Source organism: Aricia agestis, chromosome 9 (genome assembly GCF_905147365.1).
Source record: "Aricia agestis chromosome 9, ilAriAges1.1, whole genome shotgun sequence".
In the NCBI taxonomy this organism is placed as follows: domain Eukaryota; kingdom Metazoa; phylum Arthropoda; class Insecta; order Lepidoptera; family Lycaenidae; genus Aricia; species Aricia agestis.
In genome coordinates, this window is record NC_056414.1 from 15,123,225 (window position 1) to 15,147,268 (window position 24,044).

General features: G+C 37.3%; 1 protein-coding gene and 1 long non-coding RNA gene across 2 annotated transcripts; both read left to right on the forward strand.

Annotated features, from left to right (window-relative positions):
- Positions 1-4,546: 4,546 nt before the first annotated feature.
- Positions 4,547-6,342, forward strand: LOC121730301. Its single transcript, XR_006036091.1, has 3 exons — positions 4,547-4,661; positions 4,786-4,945; positions 5,755-6,342. It is a non-coding gene; the product is annotated as an uncharacterized LOC121730301 (long non-coding RNA).
- A 5,304-nt stretch (positions 6,343-11,646) lies between these two features.
- On the forward strand, positions 11,647-22,612 carry LOC121730292 (sulfite oxidase, mitochondrial). The gene is made up of 12 exons (XM_042119271.1): positions 11,647-11,916; positions 12,045-12,205; positions 12,543-12,648; positions 13,061-13,239; positions 13,552-13,705; positions 14,264-14,456; positions 16,993-17,130; positions 17,542-17,625; positions 19,832-19,940; positions 20,275-20,475; positions 21,416-21,579; positions 22,360-22,612. The coding sequence occupies exons 1-12, from the start codon at positions 11,891-11,893 to the stop codon at positions 22,495-22,497; spliced, it is 1,653 nt and encodes a 550-aa protein (XP_041975205.1). The 5' UTR covers positions 11,647-11,890; the 3' UTR covers positions 22,498-22,612.
- The last annotated feature ends 1,432 nt before the right edge of the window (positions 22,613-24,044 follow it).

Genomic DNA, 24,044 nt, shown 5'->3' on the forward strand with positions numbered 1-24,044 from the left:
GTGGCTTTTGGTTGTGTAGTCTACAGAACATCTATACAAGTACTCAACATAGGCCCAACATTGATTTTACGTTCTGCTGCCAACAGTGAAATTCAACAATCTGCCAACGAAGGCCCTTTAAGTGTTTTTGGTTGTGTAGCCTACAATACATATGTACAAATACCCAACATAGGCCCAACATATATTTTGTATTATTTTCCCAACAGTGATTGGTGATAACCTGCCAACGAAGGCCCTACTGTGGCTTTTGGTTGTGTAGCCTACAGGACATCTGTACAAATACCCAACGTAGGCCCAACATATATTTTGTTATAGTTTTCCAACAGTGATTGGTGACAACCGGCCAACGAAGGCCCTACTGTGGCTTTCTGTTGTGTAGCCTACAACACATATGTACAAATACCCAACATAGGCCCAACATTGATTTTACGTTCTGCTGCCAACAGTGAAATTCAACAATCTGCCAACGAAGGCCCTTTAAGTGTTTTTGGTTGTGTAGCCTACAACACATATGTACAAATACCCAACATAGGCCCAACATATATTTTGTTTTATTTTCCCAACTGTGATTGGTGATAACCTGCCAACGAAGGCGATACTGTGGCTTTTGGTTGTCTAGCCTACAGGACATCTGTACAAATACCCAACGTAGGCCCAACATATATTTTGTTATAGTTTTCCAACAGTGATTGGTGACAACCGGCCAACGAAGGCCCTACTGTGGCTTTCTGTTGTGTAGCCTACAACACATATGTACAAATACCCAACATAGGCCCAACATTGATTTTACGTTCTGCTGCCAACAGTGAAATTCAACAATCTGCCAACGAAGGCCCTTTAAGTGTTTTTGGTTGTGTAGCCTACAACACATATGTACCAACGTAGGCCCAACGAGATCGCATAATCTGTGGAAGCCACGCCCCCCAGTATTGCGTGGATTTCAAGAATCTCTGATAAAAAATCATGATTAATAAAAAAAAAAATTCTTACACAAGTTGTTATATTAAGTTTTTAATAACATCTATTTAAGATTGTAATAAGTGAACAACTATTATTGGCCCTACTTCCTACTGTTAAGTATAGCTTATAATTGCCTAAAATGTATTATAGCTTACAAAATAATATTAGCTATACCTACAAGTGTCATTAGTGATATAAGAATGATGGCTGTTGTTGTTCCTAATAAAAATAAATAAATAAATTCTGCGATTCGGCCGCTTACACCATCAATATTATCACGGAATCGTGATTATATTGATGGTGTAATTCATGCCATTAAGGTTATGAAAGAATCTCCGTGAATAATTTTAGTCCCATTATAAAAAAAACAAAATGTCAAAATCAACATGTGCGGTTATATGGCACAAGCACATCTTTTCACTATGGAAGAGCGCTGTGAGCTGTCTGATGCGTTAGCTAGGGATGGGCAAATGGAAAAAATATATCGATATATATCGTATCGATACTTTTCAAATGTATCGATATATATTTTTTAAAAATATCGATATTCCGATATATCGATATTTTTTGCTTAAGCCTCGAGCCTCGAGAAGGTTATCTATATAGTACGGAAGCACAGACTAATTAGAAATACTCGTATTACGGAAGCCCTAGAACAAATTTTTTTGTGATTACTAACAAGCAAATTTTTTGTGAGTAGCTACATTTTGATAAGACGAACAACATTTTTATTTTCGAAAAATCTCGAAAGTGGTAGCTAACAGAGATAGAAAGTATTTCATACTTTGACTTGATGGTCCTAAAATATGGATTGTTTTATTTGTAAGACAAGGTTTTAGGGTTCTGTAATCAACAAAACTTGGTTGACTACTGTACCCTAAAACGGAACCCTGACCAGCAGATTTTTTGTATAATATTTGTAGGTTAATAGTTATATAAATTAAAAGTAACCTTGTCCTTGTCCTTGACCTAAAATAAAAATGTTGTTCATCTTAAATATCAAAATGTAGCTATTCACAAAAAATTTGCTTGTTAGTAATCACAAAAAAAATTGTTCTAGGGCTCCCTCACTAATACAAGCTGCAATTAAACCTTCCTGCCAAATTTTGATATATTTATTGATCCTTGTCAAAAATAAAAATACACGTATTTTTTCTTTTATAATCACTCAGTACTAAAATGTTGAGAAATGGCTTCCGAAAGTTATCCTAAAAAACACTACAACGGACACTACGGCCGGTATAAATAGTCAGTACTCAAGATGCATCTCGGTCTCAAGACACGGTTCAGGCTCTGTGATTGGTTGGCTGTCAAAATTTGGGCCAATCACAGAGCCGAACCGCGTCTTGAGACCGGGTCGCATCTTAAGTACTGACTATTTATACCGGCCTACGAGTCGCCCGCGCGTGACGTGCCCCCGCGCGCGCGCCTCGCCCCGCGTCACCCCCGATCACACCCACCGCCGCGAGTGAGCATTCTGCAACGATTTTAAATGGGATAAAATATGTCATTAACAAAAAAATAACACCCAATTTTTTTTGGTTAAATGGATTCTCCTAATGATACCTAAGCCCTGGAAAAATTTGGCAGGAAGGTTTAATTGCACCCTGTATAGTTGGCAATCTCAAAAATTATATAATAAAAAATGAAAATTCGAAGCGAAATATCGTTTTTGATATCCGAAAATAAATATCGAAAATCGATATATAAAAGAATAAAAAATCGCCGATATAATATATCGATTATTTTCTGAAAAAATATCGATATTTTGATATATATATTTTTTTTACCCAAGCCTAGCGTTAGCATTCTTTCTATTTTGTGCTCGTAGTGTTTGGATGCAGAAAAGAAAATACCTGTAATTTCATGGTTTCAAGAGGATAAAAAACGGAATATCTATTCCTAAAGTAAGTAGAAAGTAATATTTTTAAGATTAGCTACGTTTACAGTGTGTATCAAACAAAGAGAGATTATTGTATTAAGAAAGAAAGTAGGTAGTGAAAGAGAGACGCTAAGGCGGGGGACGCCGAACCGCCATGTTCTTTAAAATTTTCTAACAAAATCATGACAAAACCTCAAAAACTTATGTAAGGACCTAACTGAAATAAGTATTATACTTACGGGGTAGTCAATACAATAATATTATATAGGTAATATATCATATTAATCATTGTAATAGCCCGATTTACGTTCATTTCCCAAGATAGATAGGTACCTACTAGGTTAGGTAATTGGTTTACTCATTTCAGAAATGTATAGCGTCGTTGAATTTAGTGAGAATGACAGCGTCGCTATTGTGCGCTCGTCTTGGATTTCACCCACTAAGAAACATAGTGCTTGGCCTCCATTTAAAAATTCCGAAAAGATCAAGAAATGTCTTACGGGCACAATTTTAGATGATGACACGTGGAATGTTTTTGGAATTCGACGCATTTTTTATGTAACTGGTAAGTCAGTAATGTAATGATACTAGGTATGTAAGGGAGTTTTCTAAAGTCCCAAATACCTACCTTTGGATAAGTAAGCAGGCAAACAGACACAGTAGGTACCTAGCTCTGCTTCCATTTCTATTATAGATTTTCCATGAAATAAAATATGTTTTATTCGTATGATTTTAGATGACCTTCTCAGTGCTAGAAAGAAATGTAAAGAAGCCGAACTTAATTCCGAAGTAGAACTAGACATTAAGCTAAAAAGAAAACACAAAATAACTACAAGATATCTGTCAGTATCCAGTGAAGAAGAAGATGATGGCCATTGAATGAATTTTCCAAAACCACCAAAAGGCAAGTATTTTTGTTGATATCTAGTATATCAGTGTTCAATAGAGGGAACATTAATTTCCCCTATTGTGCCCCATCTACATAATGAAGCACTGATTGGGAAAACTAGTTAAGTACATGTTTATTTGTTACAGAGCCCGGCAGAAAACAAATAGCGGAGGAGACTGAGGCAGAGATGGATAACACTTAACAACACCACATCAATTTCCAGGTGTACTTGTACGACAAACTTCAGATATTTCGACATCTTCTGTGGTTGCATCAAATGGTGAGCATTAATTTAATAAGACATTACATGAGGTCTCTCTTGTTGCTCGTGACTTCGGCCGCATAGAAACCCTTTTACATTAACACCATGGACACCAGTAAAAATAGCCTCTTTTTATCCCTGAGTGCCAAACTATCTCGATACCAAATTTCATCACAATTGGTTCAGCTGTTCGCTTTCCCTACTTTATTTATTTATATATAATAATTTTAATTATAATATTAGTAGGGAAAGCGCCTTATTTTAGAGAGACCAGGAGCTCTAAAATATGGTATTAATAATTTTATAAAACATCTAACCCTACCTTAATCCCTAACCGCCATTAACTCGTTGGCATATTGTGTAGTTACAAATAGTCACATAGATAGATAGATATAAGCTTTATCAGTAGGTAATGTTAATCGATATTTTTCACAATTTTAGCTGTGATTGCTTGACACCTTGCCAAACTCGAGGAAGGCATCAAGGAACTGCAATTAAACCAAAAAGAAATATTGGAAAGACTACGCTCTGGAGCAACTGCGACGACTGTAGCTGTTGGTTATCAAGCCCTGTCCCTGCCAGAAGGAGTCAATTTACCATGCACCCAGATCGAAGAGATTAAAAAGATTGATGTCTGGCTAACAGTGGACGAAAATTACATGCTACTTGTAAGCTTTTTAATTATTTTTATAATGACTGACTACACTAGGCAGTACCTATTACGCTATTTATCTTTTGGCTGTCTGGAATGTATGTATGTGCAAGCACTATGTGCAAAATATTTTGTTGTAGGTTAACCACTTGAGCTATGTAGGCGGTAACAAAACATCAGCAATATTAAGGAGGATTCTTGAAAAACTGTTTTCAAACAAACTTGCGGAAATCTGTAATTGGTCAGGCAAAAATGGAAAACATAAGCTACAAGATCACCTTTTAATTAAAGTTGTTACTGGTAAGTAAGCCTCTTCTAAAAACGTAAGTAATATAACTACCTATATAAAGTTTAAATAACAGGTTACCTTTCTAACTCTGCTAACATATATGTATTAATTTTTTGGTTAAATATTGTATGTATAATTTTTTTATTTGAAGGACATTTGGTTTTGGTTGATTTGTAATGACTCATGACAATCTGTGAAAGAGTAACAGGTAAAAATAAGTATATTTTTTAGTTATTCTATTTATATGTATAACTACAAAAATATTTTAATTCTAACTATGATTATGATAATCACAAATAAAAATATTTGTTTTAATGAAAATTCTCCTGTGACTTATCTGGTTGCGGTTGGTCTGTTGTGTATGTAACCGTGTAATTTCTCTAATATAAATTTCTTGTATTTGCACCTGTGAGTCCACATCTGTACAACCCGCAATACCGTTTGTCTTTAATTTCAATTTCTTTTCTTTGCATCCTTGAATGCCATGACAGGTCTTATAAAAAATATTAAACAAAAGTTAACCAAATGAGAAGTGGACCAAATTTTTTTTGTAGTGGACCAAATGCGACTAAAGTCACATTTTGTAATGTTATCTAAACTTCGTTTTTTTTTAACATTAGAAAAGTTATACAAACTTTATTTGCTTTCCTTAAAAGAGGTATTCAATCGCGGTGACGTCGACAGTATTTGCAAAAAGCAAGGTTGTAGAGCTAACTTGTTTTTACAGTTAATTATTTAAGTTTGTAACTCTCTAATGTTAAATAAAATAGGGTATAGTAGGATAAAAGCGCGTCTAAAATCGATAAATTTGTTATTTTAGAAGCTCTCCGTCGGCACAAAGTCGCCGAAACGGCTACAGAAAACGAGATAAAGACCGTGGTTAGCAACTGGTTCCGCTTCTCCAAAGATAGAGATGGAGGTCGAGAAAGCAGACGCAGGACAATTGAGCCAACTTCTATCCAGCAATAATCAACGTTACACAGGGCTGTCAACTAGAAATAAGAAAAGACATTTAGCCTTAAAGATACAAGAAATATCTGTAGAGTTAAACGGGCTCAGTGGGGAAACTAGTCCACCTAATCAACCATATACTGTAGATGTCGGTAACAGTAATTTTACTCGTGAATCAAACTATACAAATAATATGCTCGGTGACAGTGACGATGACGTCACTATCAATGTTAATTTGCCAAACAGTCCCCTTCTGTTTGACACAAATGACAGTGTTTTAAAATCATTTCTAGTTTCTTGGTCTAAACGGTACAATATTTCACACTCCGCACTCAATCATCTACTGGAAGGATTGCAAGTATACCATCCAAGTTTGCCAAAAGATGCTCGCGTTTTGTTACAGACACCAAGGAGTATTAATGTTGTCCAATGTGCAGGAGGCTCGTATGTGTATTTTGGGCTTAAAAATCAGTTAAAAAAAAGAGCTTCTGCTGGTTTATGTTCAAATTACTATCCTGTGATGCAAAGAAAACTGTCACAATTTGGAAGTACTTTTTACATAACTATAACTCTTAATGTTGATGGTTTACCAGTGCATTCCAGTAGCAGCAATTCATTTTGGCCTATTTTAAGCATTTTAGATCAGTCCATTGATAAAGAACCAATTATTGTAGGAATTTATTATGGCTCTTCAAAACCTAACGATGCCAATGATTATCTTAGACCTTTTGTCGATGAATGTCTCCATTTAGAAAAGCATGGGTTGGTTGTTAATGGACAACATTATAACTTCCGAGTGAGTTGCATAATAGCAGATGCACCAGCGCGATCTTTTTTGAAAAGTATTAAGTCATTCAATTCACTGTATGGGTGTGAGAAATGCGAGCAAGAAGGTACATATCTGGGGAGGACTGTTTGGTTATACACATCAGATATGCGCCTTAGAACTGATGCTGGATTTTCAAATCAATTGTATGGCGACGAGCACCAGCAATCAAAAAGTATACTATCTGAACTTGATGTAGGGTTAATAACCCAAGTACCTTTAGATTACATGCACTTGGTGTGTCTGGGGGTTGTAAAAAAACTGATAAGGTGTTGGTTAGAAAATGGACCAAAAAAATGCAGAATGCCTGCTTCGAAAATAGGCGAAATATCAGAACGTTTACGGGTGATACGGGATAAATATCCCACTGAATTTTCCAGACATCCTAGACCTATCAATATGTTCAAATATTGGAAAGCTACGGAGTTCAGAGCTTTCATTTTGTATTTAGGCCCTGTTGTTTTACGTGGTGTGTTAAGCAAAACACTGTACGCGCATTTTCTTTTATTGCACTGTGCAATTTACATATTATGCACTGCAAATATTTGTAAACATGATGAATGGCGACAGTACGCCGGCGACTTGCTACATTGTTTTGTTCTATACATGTCAGATTTGTACAGCAACGAATTTCTTGTATATAACGTCCACAATCTGCTCCATTTTGCAGATGACGCATATAACTTTGGCCATCTTGATAACTTTTCGGCATTTCCCTTTGAGAATTTTATGTCTAAAATAAAGAACATGGTTCGTGGTCATAACATGCCATTAGAGCAGGTTGCTAAAAGAATGGGTGAGAATTGTAACTCTGAAAAAAAGAATATTACTAAAAGAAAACCTATTAAAGAACAAAATGGACAGATAAGAAAAATACATTACAATGATTACGTTATTGGTACCTCACAAAGAGAGAAAAATTCCTGTTTTGTTACTTCAAATGGTGATATTGTTATTGTTAAATCTATTGTGGAAACTGATGTAAGTTCCTATACTTTGAGGTGCAACTGCTTTGTAAACAAAACTGACTTTTACAAAGAACCCATTCATAGCAGCAAGCAACAATTCATCTGTTTCCCTTTCGTTAGCATGGTGTTGCACCACTAACAATACGGTTAGTGGTGCAACACCATGCAGCAAGAGATTGTAATGCATCAACATTACAATCTCTTGCTTACTTTCTGCTGTATCAGTTTGTTCATTTGTCTCCTGTCTGGCTAAAAAGGTACTGGTCAATGAAAGTGACCCTAGCATAAGGGTCACTTTCATTGACCAGTTGCAAATAAGAGATAATATTTTGTTTTTGCCTGTCCTATCTTCAGTGCCTTTATATCTCTAGGCGTCAGAGGAAATTATTCCTTTGGCCACTATTTGTTTAGTATGTCTACTTGGTTTAATTGTAGTTTATGACTTCGAAGTTTTTATACTTAGGCATATTAATTCAAATAAATTACTGTAACCATTATATTTTTTGTTTTTTTTTTTTAAATACATTTGTTTATGTGTGAGGCCAAGTTGTATTGTCAATCGACTATTAATTTAATTCGTAATGAAGCATTTTGTCAATTTATTTACTTTCTCTTTAATATTGTATGTAGGACTAACGTAATGCTTATAATGTGGGGCCAACTTTATTTTCAGAACCATAGCCTCACTGCAGGTTAAAGGTTGGGTTACAATACAGAGCACAATACCGGACCACAGCATTTTGTATGGGATGACAGCAATGTCCGGTATTATGATCCAACCCTTAACCTGCAGTGGGAATATGGTTCTGAACATAAAGTTGGCCCCACATTATGAGCATTACGTTAGCCCTACATACAATTTCTTCGATAGGCCCTACGTCAATGAACAATGTTGGCCTTACACATATTAATTTTCAGTTGGCCCTTCGTTAAACCATATCTAGTAGGCCCTACGTGGGACTATGCAGAGTAAGCCCAACGTGGAACCATATCTAGTAGGCCCTACGTGGGACTATCCAGTAGGCCCAACGTGGAACCATATCTAGTAGGCCCTACGTGGGACTATCCAGTAGGCCCAACGTAGAACCATATCTAGTAGGCCCTACGTGGGACTATCCAGTAGGCCCAACGTAGAACCATATCTAGTAGGCCCAACGTAGAACCATATCTAGTAGGCCCAACGTAGAACCATATCTAGTAGGCCCAACGTAGAACCATATCTAGTAGGCCCAACGTAGAACCATATCTAGTAGGCCCTACGTAGAACCATATATAGTAGGCCCTACGTGGGACTGTCCAGTAGGCCCAACGTAGAACCATATCTAGTAGGCCCAACGAACCATATTATCTAGTAGGCCCTACGTGGGACTATCCAGTAGGCCCTACGTTAACCTAACAATGTTGGTCCTACACAAGTAAGCATGAAATATACCAACCGTAGGCCTTTTGACGGCCTTTATGTTGGCCCATTGTTGGCCAGCATCGTTGGCTGCTTTGCAATCAGGTGTGCCAAATCTAACTGTTGGCCAACCATGCGGCAGGCCCAACAAACTACCTTCATAAAATGCTACGTAGGCCCAACAAAAGAAAACAATGATGGGCCAACCATTAGGCCATCGTTGGCCGCCATCGTTGGCTGCTTTGCAATCAGGTGTGCCAAATCTAACTGTTGGCCAACCGAGCCAATAACCGAGGCCCAACCATGGACCAATGTAAATGTGCTATTAGGGTAAGCTTACGTAACATACAAGTCGGCTACACACCGTAGAGTATTATCACTTGGATTTTTACAGCCTGTATAAAAATATAGGTACGTAATAAGTATTTTGATGTTCTAGAGCCAGTCACGGACTTCAGTTTAAAAACAGCTTAAAGGGCGCCAAAAGCGCGGGGCCCGAAGCACGTTACAAGTCCTGTATAGTTAATCCGACCCTGATAAAAGTGAAAATGATTTACGTGGGTTGAATTTAACGACTGAGGCCGCCATAAAGCGAACAAATAAATCATAACGAAAACATTATATTTCGGCAGCGCTCACGGTGAATTTTTATTGCTTTCTTAATTTTGTTTTATAGCCTATAACTTGATCTCTTCGGCAATTCAACAGGTGATAGAATCGAAAAATATTGGATATTCGTGAAGACAGGCTAATCATTAATAGCTATACCTACTTATTCTTATTTTAAACGAGTAGGTACATTAATATTATACTGCATTGGAAATGTGTCATAATTCATAAAAAAAAACAAAAACAGCGGAACTAGTATTAGTTTTATAAAAGTACCTAAGTACTAACTACTAAGAATATTAGCTAGCTTTATTACTATCGGTTAAAGTTTAGAAACGCGCCTTTTTTTCTTGACATGAAGTTTTTTTTTAAGTGCATGTGTTGTTTACTTCGATTTGCACCAACATTACTGCACAAAAACTTTAACTGTAAGTAACTATAACAACGCCTGTGGTGCAACTTGTCTTTACATGTTATCACAATAATTCTGAGATTGTAACGCTTAATTAACTCAGGGGTTCCCAATCTTTTTCAGCCTGCGGCGCACTTACAAGTCCCAATGTTTTGTCACGGCGCGCGGCGCGGCGCGCGGCGGCGGCGGCGCGCGCACGGGCGTTCAACTTTACCAAACACAAAAAGATACATAATTAAACACCCCTTATTGATTATAGTTAGGTTAAGCAAGTAAATAAGTAATAATTAGACATCGGATTGATGATATGCATTTGATATGAAATGCATATAATGGCACTTTTTAGGCGTTAGTGCATATTTCGCTAGTTTTATGCCCTCGCAGTCTTCAAACTAGCTATCACACCGAGGCCACAAAACAGAGGTATAAATTAAAAAACACTTCGAATATGTGGCTCCATCCCTCATCCCCATTAAAATAATGCAATACACCCGATAGGTACAATATCTTTCTAGAAAGTAGAAACAAAATTTTTCTTTAAAGTAGTTACCGATCTCTTAAACTACCATGGTACACTAAGATTGCAATCGGAAAATGTTGGTAGTAAATTATTATTGGTGCTGTATAAAAAATTAAAAATCCTGGATTTGATTAAATTATAAAATTGACGCTTTATCCCTTCACAAAAATTATACATTTTTATAATAAGTGACTTTTGATTGTGCATATTTTTTGCATATTTCGGCCAGTTATCGTGCTTAAAATCCGATGTCTAGTAATAATAAACCAATATATTTTAATCATCTGCCTGCTCTGTAAAATTCATACTTAATACTTATTATTATTTTATTTACTTTTATTTGTGGTTATGGAAAATGAGGATCTCACTCAGGAGTCAGGACTCACGGCGCCCCTCTTGTATTTCCACGGCGCACCAGGGCGCTGCGCCGCATTGTTTGGGAAGCCCTGGCTTAACTGAAACTAGAAAGGGATACACGGCATCTCATCCAACCTCTCGCTGGGCTCGTATTTTTGTTGAGAGCAAAGTTGTGAGTGTGCAGTCCGGTCAGAGTAGAGAGAAGTTATTATTCCTACGCCCATGAGTGGAGCTCGAAAATATTGAGTTATTGTTTTTCTATACCTACCTAATATCGTCAAGTGGCAGCCAGGTCCAAAATCTATAAAACTATAAAATAATTTTACCGACTTGACTTCTTGACTGCATTGACTTTTATTTAATAAAAGTCAATGCAGTCAAGAATTCAAGTCGGTCGATTCAGTAAAAAGTGGTAGACGCTTTACATACTGCTACGGCTATTAAATAGAGCAGGGCCAAGTAAAAAGTTTAAAGTGGTGAAACATTATTCTAATTATTGTAAAAAAAATCTTATCACGTCCACACCGTGTCCACACCTTAGTCACTTTGGCTCAGTGTCTGTTGAGGCTTAAAAAAAAATTACACAGCTGATTTCTGACATTGACAGTTGTTATTAATGTCACCAAAAACTGCTTATTGCTTGTGTTGTGACTTGTGGAACGTAATTTATCACAAGAGTTTGCTCTTGAACTTGAAACGTATTATTTTTGCAGGCATTATCTGCTACTTAATTAAATATTTTCATTTTTACTAACGTATATTTGTTTTGAAACTGTATATTGTCGTCATTTGGTTGCTACATCAATTCGAGATAAGATAAATTACAAGGTCAGGAGCACCAAGTAAACTGTTATTAGCTTATAATTATTCAGTTAATATGAAATCAGTTGTTTAAATTAACGCCTCGATGCAAAATGTCTCTAAGAAACTTGTTTTTAAGGTAAAATGTTTTGGTGTAATCATTTAAATTTCATAATCTATTTAGTAGAATCTAAGGTACCAAAATACTCTTATTACTATCTTAATTATTATATTTGCTAGCAAATTGAACTCTGTTTTATATTTTAGATCTCTTGCACATCACAATAAATTAGTGAAAATTGCTCCATGTGTGTCAGCTGTTCAAAACCTTAAATACAATAATTATGAAGAGAAAAATGAGTGGTTCTATTATAATAGAAAAATAGCAACTGCATTGCTAAGTGCAGTAGTTATTTCTACAGTTCAAGGTAAGTAATATGCAATACTTACTAACAAGTTAGAAAACTTCAAAAGAAAAGGCCACTGCTGATTGGCAAACTGATGTGTATATTCAGTAAAAAAAACAAATGGTACACATACCTGTAATTCATATAATAATAAAACTACTTTAGAGTATTATTATATATTTATTTACTATGTTGCACTTGACCAAATTTTAATTTGAACACTAAGCTTACTTAATTTAAGCTTCAAGCTTCAACAGCTTGAAGCTTAAATTAAATGTCACTGTAAACATAGTAAATACTTTTTTACCAATGAGCTTCAAATTGTAAAAGTTATAAACACAAGATTTATACTCTACAGATGACCAGAACAGTAAGAATGAGAAGGATACTCTCATTGACGCTGGAGCTAAAAGGCCAGACCTACCAACATTCAGAGCAGAGGAAGTTAGCAAGCATGATAATAAGTAAGTTTAATCACTTATCACTAACCATAACAAATATTAGTCCATGTTCTGTGATTTTTGCAATTTATGTAATGTGGGTAAGGCACCCACTTTTTTTAACACACTTTTATTAGCTTGGGCTGTATGTATGTAACGGAATATATTTGAGCATGATTGCCTATCCCCGGTAGTCAAAAATTATTTGAAACTTTACATACATATTAACCCATCCATCACCAAGCGGTACGGCTACCGGATAACAATTGAAAATCTATTGTGTTTGTGATTCCCACGATCGAGGTATTAAGAGCCAATGACAATGCAATATTTAATTATTAAAATTTTTGAAAAAATTAAAAAAAAAACATGTTTTATTAAACTTTTTTTTGTTTTAACTAAATGTGCCGATATTATGATGTTTTGACATTAAAAGGGAAAGCTTCTGGGTGATATATAAGTATGGTGTGTATGATGTCACCTCCTTCCTGCCATCACATCCCGGTGGAGAGCAGATCATGAATGCTGCCGGATACAGCATTGAACCCTTCTGGAACGTGTATGGAATGCACAAAACTCAAGAGGTGTACAAGCTTCTAGAATCTTATAGAATTGGTAAGAATAGTTTTTTTGTGTGTTCCCTTTGTTTCCTTAATCTTTAAAACTACGCAACGGATTTTGATGCGGTTTTCTTTAAAAGTACTAGGTACATAGTATAAAACAAAGTGGATTTTTCAAGCAACTTTGTTTTATACTAGGCAGTGATGGTTATTTCAAGACTTATGGTAATGTAAGCTATTAGCTATGTTCTGTCGGCAGCAGGGCTTGCATTGGTATAACCTAACAAAGTTATGTAGGTTCACTATCTATCAAAGAATCAACGTTTGTAATGTTACATTCAATTTATCGTTATAAAGTTGATTGCAGGAAACCTACATGATGATGATGTGGCAGACTACAGTGATGATGAACTATGGGTGAAGGAACCATATAGAGACAAACGACTGATCGTCAAAACAGCTAAACCGTTTAATGCCGAAATACCCCCCCAATACCAGATAGCCCATTTTGATACACCCAAGTAAGTGATTTTGAATTATTATTATTATTCAACCAAATATCGGACTTTCCGATATCATCCTACGTAATGCTCGAATTCAGCAATTTTAATAGCAGGTAAAAAACGCAAACCAGGATTAATTAACGAATAATAGCGCGAAAAGTTTTCGAACTAGAGTCGAACGTCATTTGTATTGAAAATTTTGAAAATGACTTTACTCACTTATATCATTTTCACTCGCTCACGAAAGCAATATTATTTTGACCTATACACCGACTGTACCTGAATAAAAGGCGTCGAGTGTTCAAAATTTCTCTCTAATCGATGACCGGTATGAATTTTAGGACAGCCATACCTGCTGTCAATCTGTTGCATTACGGATTACCGTCGCAAGATACAAAATCGCCATGCTGATTATTATAGCCATAGGTCCCACCAAATGTAACTAGACTGAAAACTCAAGTTTTAAGGCCGCAACTGCAGCACTTCTAATGTTGCGAGTGTCCATGGGCGACGATAATTGCATTTCATCAGGTGACTCATTTGCCCCCTTATTTTATAAAAAAAAATCTTTCCCAGCGAGCTATTCTACGTTCGCCAGCACATGCCCGTCCCCGAGCTATCAGAGGAGGAGCATACAGTCACGGTGACCATTGTGGGTGATGGCACCAGCACCATCAGCCTGACCCTGCAGGACATAGAGCGGTTCCCGCAAGTCACTGTGAGAGCCGCGCTCATGTGCGCCGGGAATAGACGGAGTGAAATGAACAAGGTAAAAAAAACAGCTGAACATAGAACCTCCTCCTTTTTTGAAGTCGTTTCAAAATGCCCTTCTTTAATCTATACTTAAATCACAGTTGAATTATATAATAAATAGCAGACCATCTTCATGCTAGAATATCAGGAACGTAATTACTTCAATTCGGCAGGCATTACTCTGCTGACAGAGGAGTAAGGTAGAAGCCACACGGGTGCGGTGCGGCGGCGGCGGCGGCGCCCGTGTGGCTTCTCCCTCAGTCAGTAAAATTTTATTAGCACAAATTGAGTAACATAGTTAACACACATTTAACATGACATACTTATTTAGCTATTGACATTTTATTAGCATGCATGTAAAAACCCAAGCAGAGTACCTACAAGGTCGACGATAAGTATTCATAGTATTTTGATGGTGTGCAAAATTATTATCAGTTCAAATGACTTACAGAAATACATATTTTGCCATTTTATATCTTATTAACCAGAACCAATGTTTTTATAATAAATAACACGGCGTAACAGTTTTTGGCATAGGGTTTCACAAATGGAATGCTGACTGCAAACAGGCACACTCATAAAAACAATTTTTAATTCACAATTGGCTAATTTATTTAATTGTAGCTACCCACAATTAAAGTAATTAGCCCAAGACCGGAAGAAATTCAACCAGCTGACCGCCGAACTTCGACATGAAGAGGGCACTAGATGATGATGATAAACACAAAGTGGCTTTTAGTTTTTGAGGACCTTTTCACAATGGTGGTTTAAATATCACACCACGGAACGGTTGCGCGACCCCCATACACCTAGGCCGGTATAAATATCGGTCTCAAGACGCGGTTCGGCTCTATGATTGGTCCAAAATTTGACAGCCAACCAATCACAGAGCCTGAACCGTGTCTTGAGACCGAGATGCATCTTGAGTACCATTGAGTACTATTTATACCGGCCCACAGTGTGATAAAAACCTCGATTTTGTTTCACCACGTTTTTCTTTCAAAATACCATAGTTGATAGCTATACAAACATTAGAGTAAAACTCCGAGATCGATATTCTTTGTAGTTATTTTTTTAAAGAGTGTCCAAGTTGGCGTTTTTCCGGGTCAAAAATTTGCATAAAAATTAATTTAAAAAACTAATCAAGTAACATTAATTTTGTTTATATCAATTGAACAAGCACTTAATACTTTACTTTTTCTCCAAATTTGGTTTACCTACTATGAATTATGATCAAGTAGGGAGATATTTATTTATTTAATAATTTTAGTTTTTCATTTTTAATTTCGCGATTAGATCGAATTAGAATAAGTTTTAAGCATGAAACGATAGTGTGAGTAATCCTTTATCAATGTTATTAAAAATCACACTCTTCTTCTTCTTCTTTTAAAAATGGCCGCCTCGGTGAGTTGCCAATGTCAGAGTGGCTCTCTAATAATCTCTGTGTCAGAAGTTATTTCCAATTTAATTTTTTTTTTTTTAATTCGGATTTTTTGTACTTAGGGTTGTCACTAAAGGTCTCTTGTTTGATTTATCCGGTTGATACGCAAATTCGCAGTCGATATCCTATACGAAAAATATCAAGATCACGTTTAGGTAGGTCTAATAATAAAAAATCTAAAAAGTGAAAAAATACATCGTAAATTAATGATTTTATATGCTCAAACAGTATCTAATCAGTAATCACCTTCTGATCTAGTCGGGAAAAATAAAATATTTTTATAAAAAAAAATATTTAATTGGATATAACTTCTGACACAGAGGTTATTAGAGTGTAATTTTTAATAACATTGATAAAGGATTACTCACACTATCGTTTCATGCTTAAAACTTTTTCTAATTCGATCTAACCGCGAAATTAAAAATGACAAACTAAAATTATTAAATAATCTCTCTACTTGACCAAAGTAGGTTAACCAAATTTGGAGAAAAATTAAAGTATTAAGTGCTTGTTCAATTGGTATACTTAAACAAAATTAATGTTACTTGATTAGTTTTTTTTAATTAATTTTTATGCAAATTTTTAAACTCTTTAAAATAATAACTACAAAGAATATCGATCTCGGAGTTTTACTCTTATGTTTATATAGCTATCAACTATAGTATTTTGAAAGAAAAACGCGGTGAAACAAAATCGAGGTTTTTATCACACTGTGCGGCCCCTAGCGAGCGCCGCTGTCCGCCGCGGTCGAATTGCCTATGATCTAGTGACTGCCATGCAATCGCTCAACAACCATCTAACTAACTGCTATTATGATAAAGCCATAATCGCCGCCACTTTCACAGTATACTTTACGACTTACGAGGGACACTTAAATCCATTTTCTTTACGTCCTTAAAGTGGCTAGCTGTCGTTTTGGTACTATGAGCTCTATTTTCCAGTGATTTTCCAGCCAGCCAGCGGTCACGTGACACAAAACGAGCACAAAACCATAGACAAAACACAATACACTGCTCCATTGTGATCTGACTTGGCTGGTTATTGCCTGGAACAATTCAGTTTCCGTGAATGGTCATAATAGACCCCCTGTACATTGATATGAATATTGCAGGTGAAGCCGGTGAAGGGTCTCAGCTGGCAGGCGGGCGCGATCAGCTGCGCGACGTGGCGCGGCGCGCTGCTGCGGGACGTGCTGCTGGCGTGCGGCCTCGACCCTCGGGACCCCCGCAACGTGGAGCGACACATTATAGTGCGTACATACAGTCTTACAAGGATGTTTTGACACTTTGATGGCATTGACATTTCAGGATTGTTGTAAATCAGCTGTTAATCAAATTAACGCCTAATACTGAAAGGAGGGTGTGAGTGTGAAACAGCTGTATAAAACATTTTACAACATGGCGACGTTATTACTAATTTTGCCGATGCAACTTTATGTAGATTTGTACGGTCGTGCAAAAAATTCGCACTTGGATGATTTTGACGTAGTAGCGGCGTTCATGCGAAATATCTGTCATTCTAAATGGTCCAAATGTTAACTAATTTTTAGACTGTACTCTGTAGTCTTCTTGTCATCTTCTTATTCATCAATTTTCACATGCAAATTGATGAGAATTAATCCGAGATTCGCTAAGAATATAACAAGCATAATAAACAACAGTTCACAGGTGCGGACATAGACGCAACGGGCACGCATTTCAGTACGTCGCTGCCGCTCAACGCGGCGCTGGCGGCAGACGCACAGGTATAAATTTCCTATTTCAAAACGTATTGCGCGCCACAGGGCTACGCGCTACCATATATGTGCAATGCATACGGGCGCCATCCTCTAGGGGCGCTAAATTGCCATCTTTAAGGGCGCCAACACCAAGGTCCCAAAAAACTTGCCTAAAGGGGCGCCAAAATCCTTTTATTGCACACAGGCACTAGTACGGGGGCCCTGGCGCACCAAATGTTGTCTAGACTATACGAAGCATAATCATGTGCCGTCGATTGCGCGCCAGCTGGCAACGTCGCGCGCTATTGTGCGACGTTGCCAAACTTCGCTTTTGCCCGTCTGGGTCTGTGCTACAAAACTAGCGTAGCAGACACTCGTGACTCGGCATACCTAATATTACGCGCCTTTAATTCAAATTCTACAAGCACACAATAATAGACAATATAGTCCGTGCAATCCACGAAGACGCGCCCCACCAATTTTTGGGTTAGCATCTTTCCCTTTGACCGTGACGCTTTTTCTTAATTGGTCTATTTATTGTAGTGTGCGCGTGCACTCATAGGTAATTAGTGTGTACTGATAACACTCAAACATTGATGAAAGCTTGCACACATCTATACTAATATTATAATTGGGAAGAGTTTGTTTGTTTGAACGCGCTAATCTCAGGAACTACTGGTCCGATTTGAAAAATTCTTTTACTGTTGGATAGCCCATTTATCGAGGAAGGCTATAGGCTATATTTTATCACGCTAAGACTAATAGGAGCTAAGAAATAGAAAAAAACGTGGAAAAAACGGGGGAAATTATATGAAAGGGCCTATTTGAACGCGCTAATTTAAGGAACTGCTGATCCGATTTGAAAAATTCTTTCAATGTTAGATAGCTCATTCATCGAGGTAGGCTATAGGCTACATTTTATCACGCTAAGACCCAGTTTCATCAAGCAATGTTAAATAAATAATGGCTTGTTAAATCAGTTAATGACCTGTTAGAGCTATCGAGCGTTCCACCATGCCCTAATGTCATGTTAAATCACCTCACACGGTGTTAAATTTAATTCCTGCTGTGGAGGTCCGTTAAATATTTAACAGGCTGTTATATGAGTCAAAATAACAACTTTCAAAGACAATAATATGCAATATCAATATAAGAATCTGTTTTGACTTTTGAGTCTTTCCGCCATGTTTCCGCTACGTCCATATTATTAATTATTTTCATAGTTATGAATAATTATTTATTTTCACTTTGTTAAAAATTCAGCCTTCGGATTTTCCTTGACATTGCAAATATACTAACTTGTATCAAAATAACCAAACCAAAATATGTAAATAAAAGTTTGTATTATGATTCATGTTTTCAGCTTTGACAGATAATAATTATTAACCTGGTAAATTAAGAACTATTATAGCGTAACAAATGTATGCGATCAGTGATATTTTAATTTGGTCGCATTATCTACTATTATACTAATAAGGAAGAAAGTGACACATTGCATCAAACACGTCGTATTAATCTTGTACATTGCAATTTCGTCGCCTTATAACAAGAATGAACGAATTGATTGTTGTTCACTAGTTGTTCACTTAACATTGCATTTACTAATCCGCTGTTAAATTTTTACTGTGGGACATAAGTATTTTAACAGTCTGTTTAATTTTCCAAGGTCCGTTAAGTTATGCCTTGTTAGGATTTAACAAACAGAGGTTGGTGAAATTGGGTCTTAGACTAATAGGAGCGAAGAAATAGATGAAAATGTGGAAAAAACGGGAGATATGAACTACTGGAGTAATTTTTATTTTATTTGGCAAACATGAAGAATAGACCACGTGAAGGGACATAGGCTACATTTTGCTGCAAAATGTACGGTTGCATGAAATTCCTAAATTACGCAAGCGAAGTCGCGCGGAACATCTATATATAATAAAATCGTAGGAAAGTCAATTCTGTATATTATTGAATATTTTTGTACAATAAATAATACATGGGATGTGATCTACTATGCTAACGCGGACGAAGTCGCGGGCAACAGCTAGTATACTATAAACGATTAGGAGGAATAGTGGGCTGTGGGGCGCGTCTTCGTGGATTGCACGGACTATAGTATAAACTAGGTAGCGTACATCACGTCGTCTAATCCCATACTGAGTAAAAACTTGTGTTATGGCAATCAGACAACGGATGCACGCCGAAGAAGTGTGAAGTTTAAAAAAATGATTTTCATGTTGAGCAGGTTCTACTAGCGACGCACATGAACGGCGAGCGACTGCCGCTCGACCACGGGTACCCGCTGCGTGTTGTCGTGCCCGGCGCGCCCGCTGTACGCTCTGTCAAATGGCTACGTGAGTACCGCACTGTTCCGATCACTTTGTGCCTTCATTGTCTAGAATTGAGGAGGAGATAGACAATATATATGTCGAAACAAAACCCAATAATCACATAACAATATAATACTTGTATACCGACAATGTATTATTTTGGATTGGTATTCAAAAAGAAGGTCAAAAAGAGAAGTCAGATGTGTGCCGTAACATCAGTGTCACTTATAGCACTGCATATAAAACGTGTTTGTTTTGAATAAATTTTATGTTCTGTAAATATTTTCCTATTCATTTGCATAACCCTCTTCTACAGTTACCATATCTTTCTCAGACCACTAGTATCTTTTTTTTTCAGAGGGCATAACAATATCAACCGAAGAGAGTCCATCCCACTGGCACCAAAAGGACTATCGCTCGTTCAACCCGTCCAAGACATGGGAGACGGCGGACTTCAGCACCGCCCCGCCAGTATACAGCCTGCCAGTAACGTCGGCGGTGTGCCAGCCGCTAGATGGCGACACTGTTACTGCTGATGACGGACACATAGATATCAAAGGTGAGGTTCGATGCAGGGCCCGTACCACGAAACGGTTTTGAGAGTCAAACAATCGTACGAGAATGTTGCGTCCTACTCATAAAGTTAATATACCTAGCGGAATAGAGAAACCTGAGCAAGAGAGATGTCACTATCAGTAACACTGCGTGGTAAAAAGAGACGTGTGATACATGACAGCAGCACTCTTTTTTTGACGTCCAGTCGGCACGTGCCGCACGTTGACAATTTAATCTCATAGAATTCATGTTCAATCATGCTTGTGTAAGTGTATATGTACACATATTTTTACACACAGATGACACCAATTTCGGTTTCGTTTGACAGCTCAAGATTGTTGCTCTATTCCGCTAGGTATATTAACTTTATGGTCCTACTCTTACAAACGTGAAATGACGTTGTTAGAGCAGGACGCGGCATTCTCGTCCGATTGTTTGAGTCTCAAAACGGTTTCGTAGTAGGCCTATAGGGCCGAATTTCTAGGATCTCTGCCGCCATCCCAGGACGCCATAGGACGCTGCCTATATATATATAGGTCATGGCTTAATACATAATTCCAGAGCTGGTTCGATGTTTAGAGTTTCAGAGGTCATGTCATCAACCCATCTTGGGTTTTGTCAGACAAGCGAAATTGGATGCGTTGGATGGGGTTAAAAATTTGTTCTGTGCCTGATCTTTTGCCAGTCACTTCGGTCACCGGGATCACGGTACAGAGGCTATATCTAGACAGTATTCAATGTGAGGATGTCGAAATACTTTTAAGTTTTAACAAAACCATAGTTTTTTCATTACACTTTTTCTGAGTCTTCAAAAATTATGACGTTTTGTTGAACAAATCCACATAGTTTTTGAGGATTTGAGTGGAGGAAATTTAAAGGAAACAACGAATGATACGGGCGTTAGTCTCATCTTAACGCAATGTCTAATTAGTTCTTTTGAACAGGATACGCGTACTCAGGGGGCGGGGCTAAGATTCTACGTGTGGACGTGAGTCTGAACGGCGGCGCGAGTTGGGAGGAGGCGGAGCTTGTCACTGACCCCGCCCCTCCGCGCCGACACTACGCCTGGGCGCTGTGGAGTGCGCGGTTACGACTGCCAGATCCTAAGGTATAGTGACATCAGTATTGTTGAACTAATATCATGTTACCTCACTGGTTATTGACCTACGAATGGCAAAGTTAAACTATGTAACATAACATACACGATTCTTTCCCCGCTACGGCGAAGCCAAAAGGGATTTACAGTACATTTACCACATCGTGCGCTTAACTACTACACCTAATTTTTACTCCAATCAAGGAGAGGAGAGGCTAAAAATATTTGAAAATGTTAGTTTTTCCACTGTAGCTCTTAAACTACCTGCTGATCCGATTTGAATAAGTAATGGTTTTTTTATATGAAATAAGGGGGCAAACTAGCAAACGGGTCACCTGATGGAGAGCAACTTCCGTCGCCGATGAACACTCGCAGCATCAGAAGAGCTGCAGGTGCGTTGCCGGCCTTTTAAGAGGGAATAGGGGAGGGTAGGGAAGGGAATAGGGGAGGGTAGGGAAGGAAATAGGGGAGGGTAGGGAAGGAAATAGGGGAGGGTAGGGAAGGGAAAAGGGTAGGGGATTGGGACTCCGGTAAACTTACTCGGCGAAACACAGCGCAAGCGCTGTTTCACGCCGATTTTCTGTGAGCCCGTGGTATTTCTCCGGTCGAGCCGGCCCATTCATGCCGAAGCATGGCTCTCCCACGTAGAAAATGTGCAATTAAAGTCTCAATAACATGGACTGTTTATATTATATTTGAGTTATAGTTTTTAGCTTTTCCACTTTATCACAAGAGCGGCTTTTCCAGTATCATGGGTCTAGACTTAACATTACGTATCCCATTTATTTACAGGCCAGTACCGTCGACATTTGGGTGAAGGCAACAGACAGCAACTTCAATACTCAGCCAGAGAATTTCGATCACATATGGAACATCCGTGGCATACTCAGTAATGCTTACAACAAGATCAAAGTCAATATTAAACATTAGTTTTTTTTTCATTGATACAGTACCTCGCGTCAGATACTCGGTACTGGGCTCGAATTTTTTCTTACAATTCATATAAGTAGTTAGGGGGGTATTACATCATCATTTATATATGATCATTTCTATGATCATATATAGGATCCAATATACAGGGTGTAACAAAAACAAGTGATAATACTTTAGGGTGTGTACGTGTTCCTTGTAGAGAGTTCACTGTGAAATTACCAGCGCTGAAAGACCAAATTTTTTTTTCACTTTTGTATGGGGAAACTCGTGACGCTCGGGCCCTTGCCCATACAAAAGTGAAAAAAAATGTTCGTCTTTCAGAGCTGCTACTTTCACAGTAAACTCTCTACAAGGAACATGTACGCAACCTAAAGTATTATCACTAGTTTTTGTTACACACTGTATATGATCATTTGATCATATGTGCATATTACATTATCATATTTCATTGATCCTATTTTACGTCATATGTGGTTTCAATAGCTATTGGAGAGCGCTAACGCTGACAGGTATTGACGTCAGGGTTACTAGATCTCAGAGAATTCGATTTGTCAAAAGACATCGTCATTTTTAATATGGCTTGTTTTTTGTTATTTCAGCAAGATTATCCAAGTATATAATTAGAAAAATAATTACATTACATTATTTGAAACATATTAACGAACAAGAAATTAAAAACTCTTTTTTATATTAAATAACTGGCCACACCTGTTTCTATGACCGTATTGCATCCAAGCAAATGTCAAAAATCTATGATCAAGGAAGAAATGAATCATATGTCTATATTACATTATCCAATATCATTGACTCAATGATCTCGGATCCAATATATATGATAATTTAATATCCCCCACTGGTAGCTAAAAAAAATATATTATTTAATATTTATTATTGGTGCTAATCCGGCGGAGTCCAGTGATACTAGTGTCCAGGATTGAATCAATGTTAATCAGTGTTTTCAGATTTGATGCTTTTTGGTGCTAAAACTTATTTAATAAAAGCAACAAAATAACACCTTGTTAGTCTGTTTATAAAATAAACATTATTAATTATTATGACTTGAATTATTACCTACCTAACAAAATTACCGATAGAAAAACTTAACAATATTTTTAACCAACCTCCGAGTGGTTTATTATTTTAGCCTAGATAAAATATAGATAAAATATTTTTTTTCGATATTCTTTTCTCAAACTACAAACAAAAAAGTAGCGATACTTAAAGATATTATAACACCCTGATAAATTCCATAAGCTCGCCCTATAAGGGTAGGGCCCTTATAAGGGCGATCATAAATAAAGTACATCTTAATAAAGCGCCAAAGAGACTTGAGGGTCAGAGGGAGACAGATGCGTAAGATCTGATATTTTTTTTTATATAAAATAAGGGGGTAAACGAGCAAACGGATCACCTGATGGAAAGCAACTACCGTCGCCCATGGACACTCGCAACCGTTGCCGGCCTTTTAAGAGGGAATACGCTCTCTTCTTGAAGGTTTGCAGGTCCGGAAAAACTGCTGGTGACAGTTCGTACCAGAGTTTTAA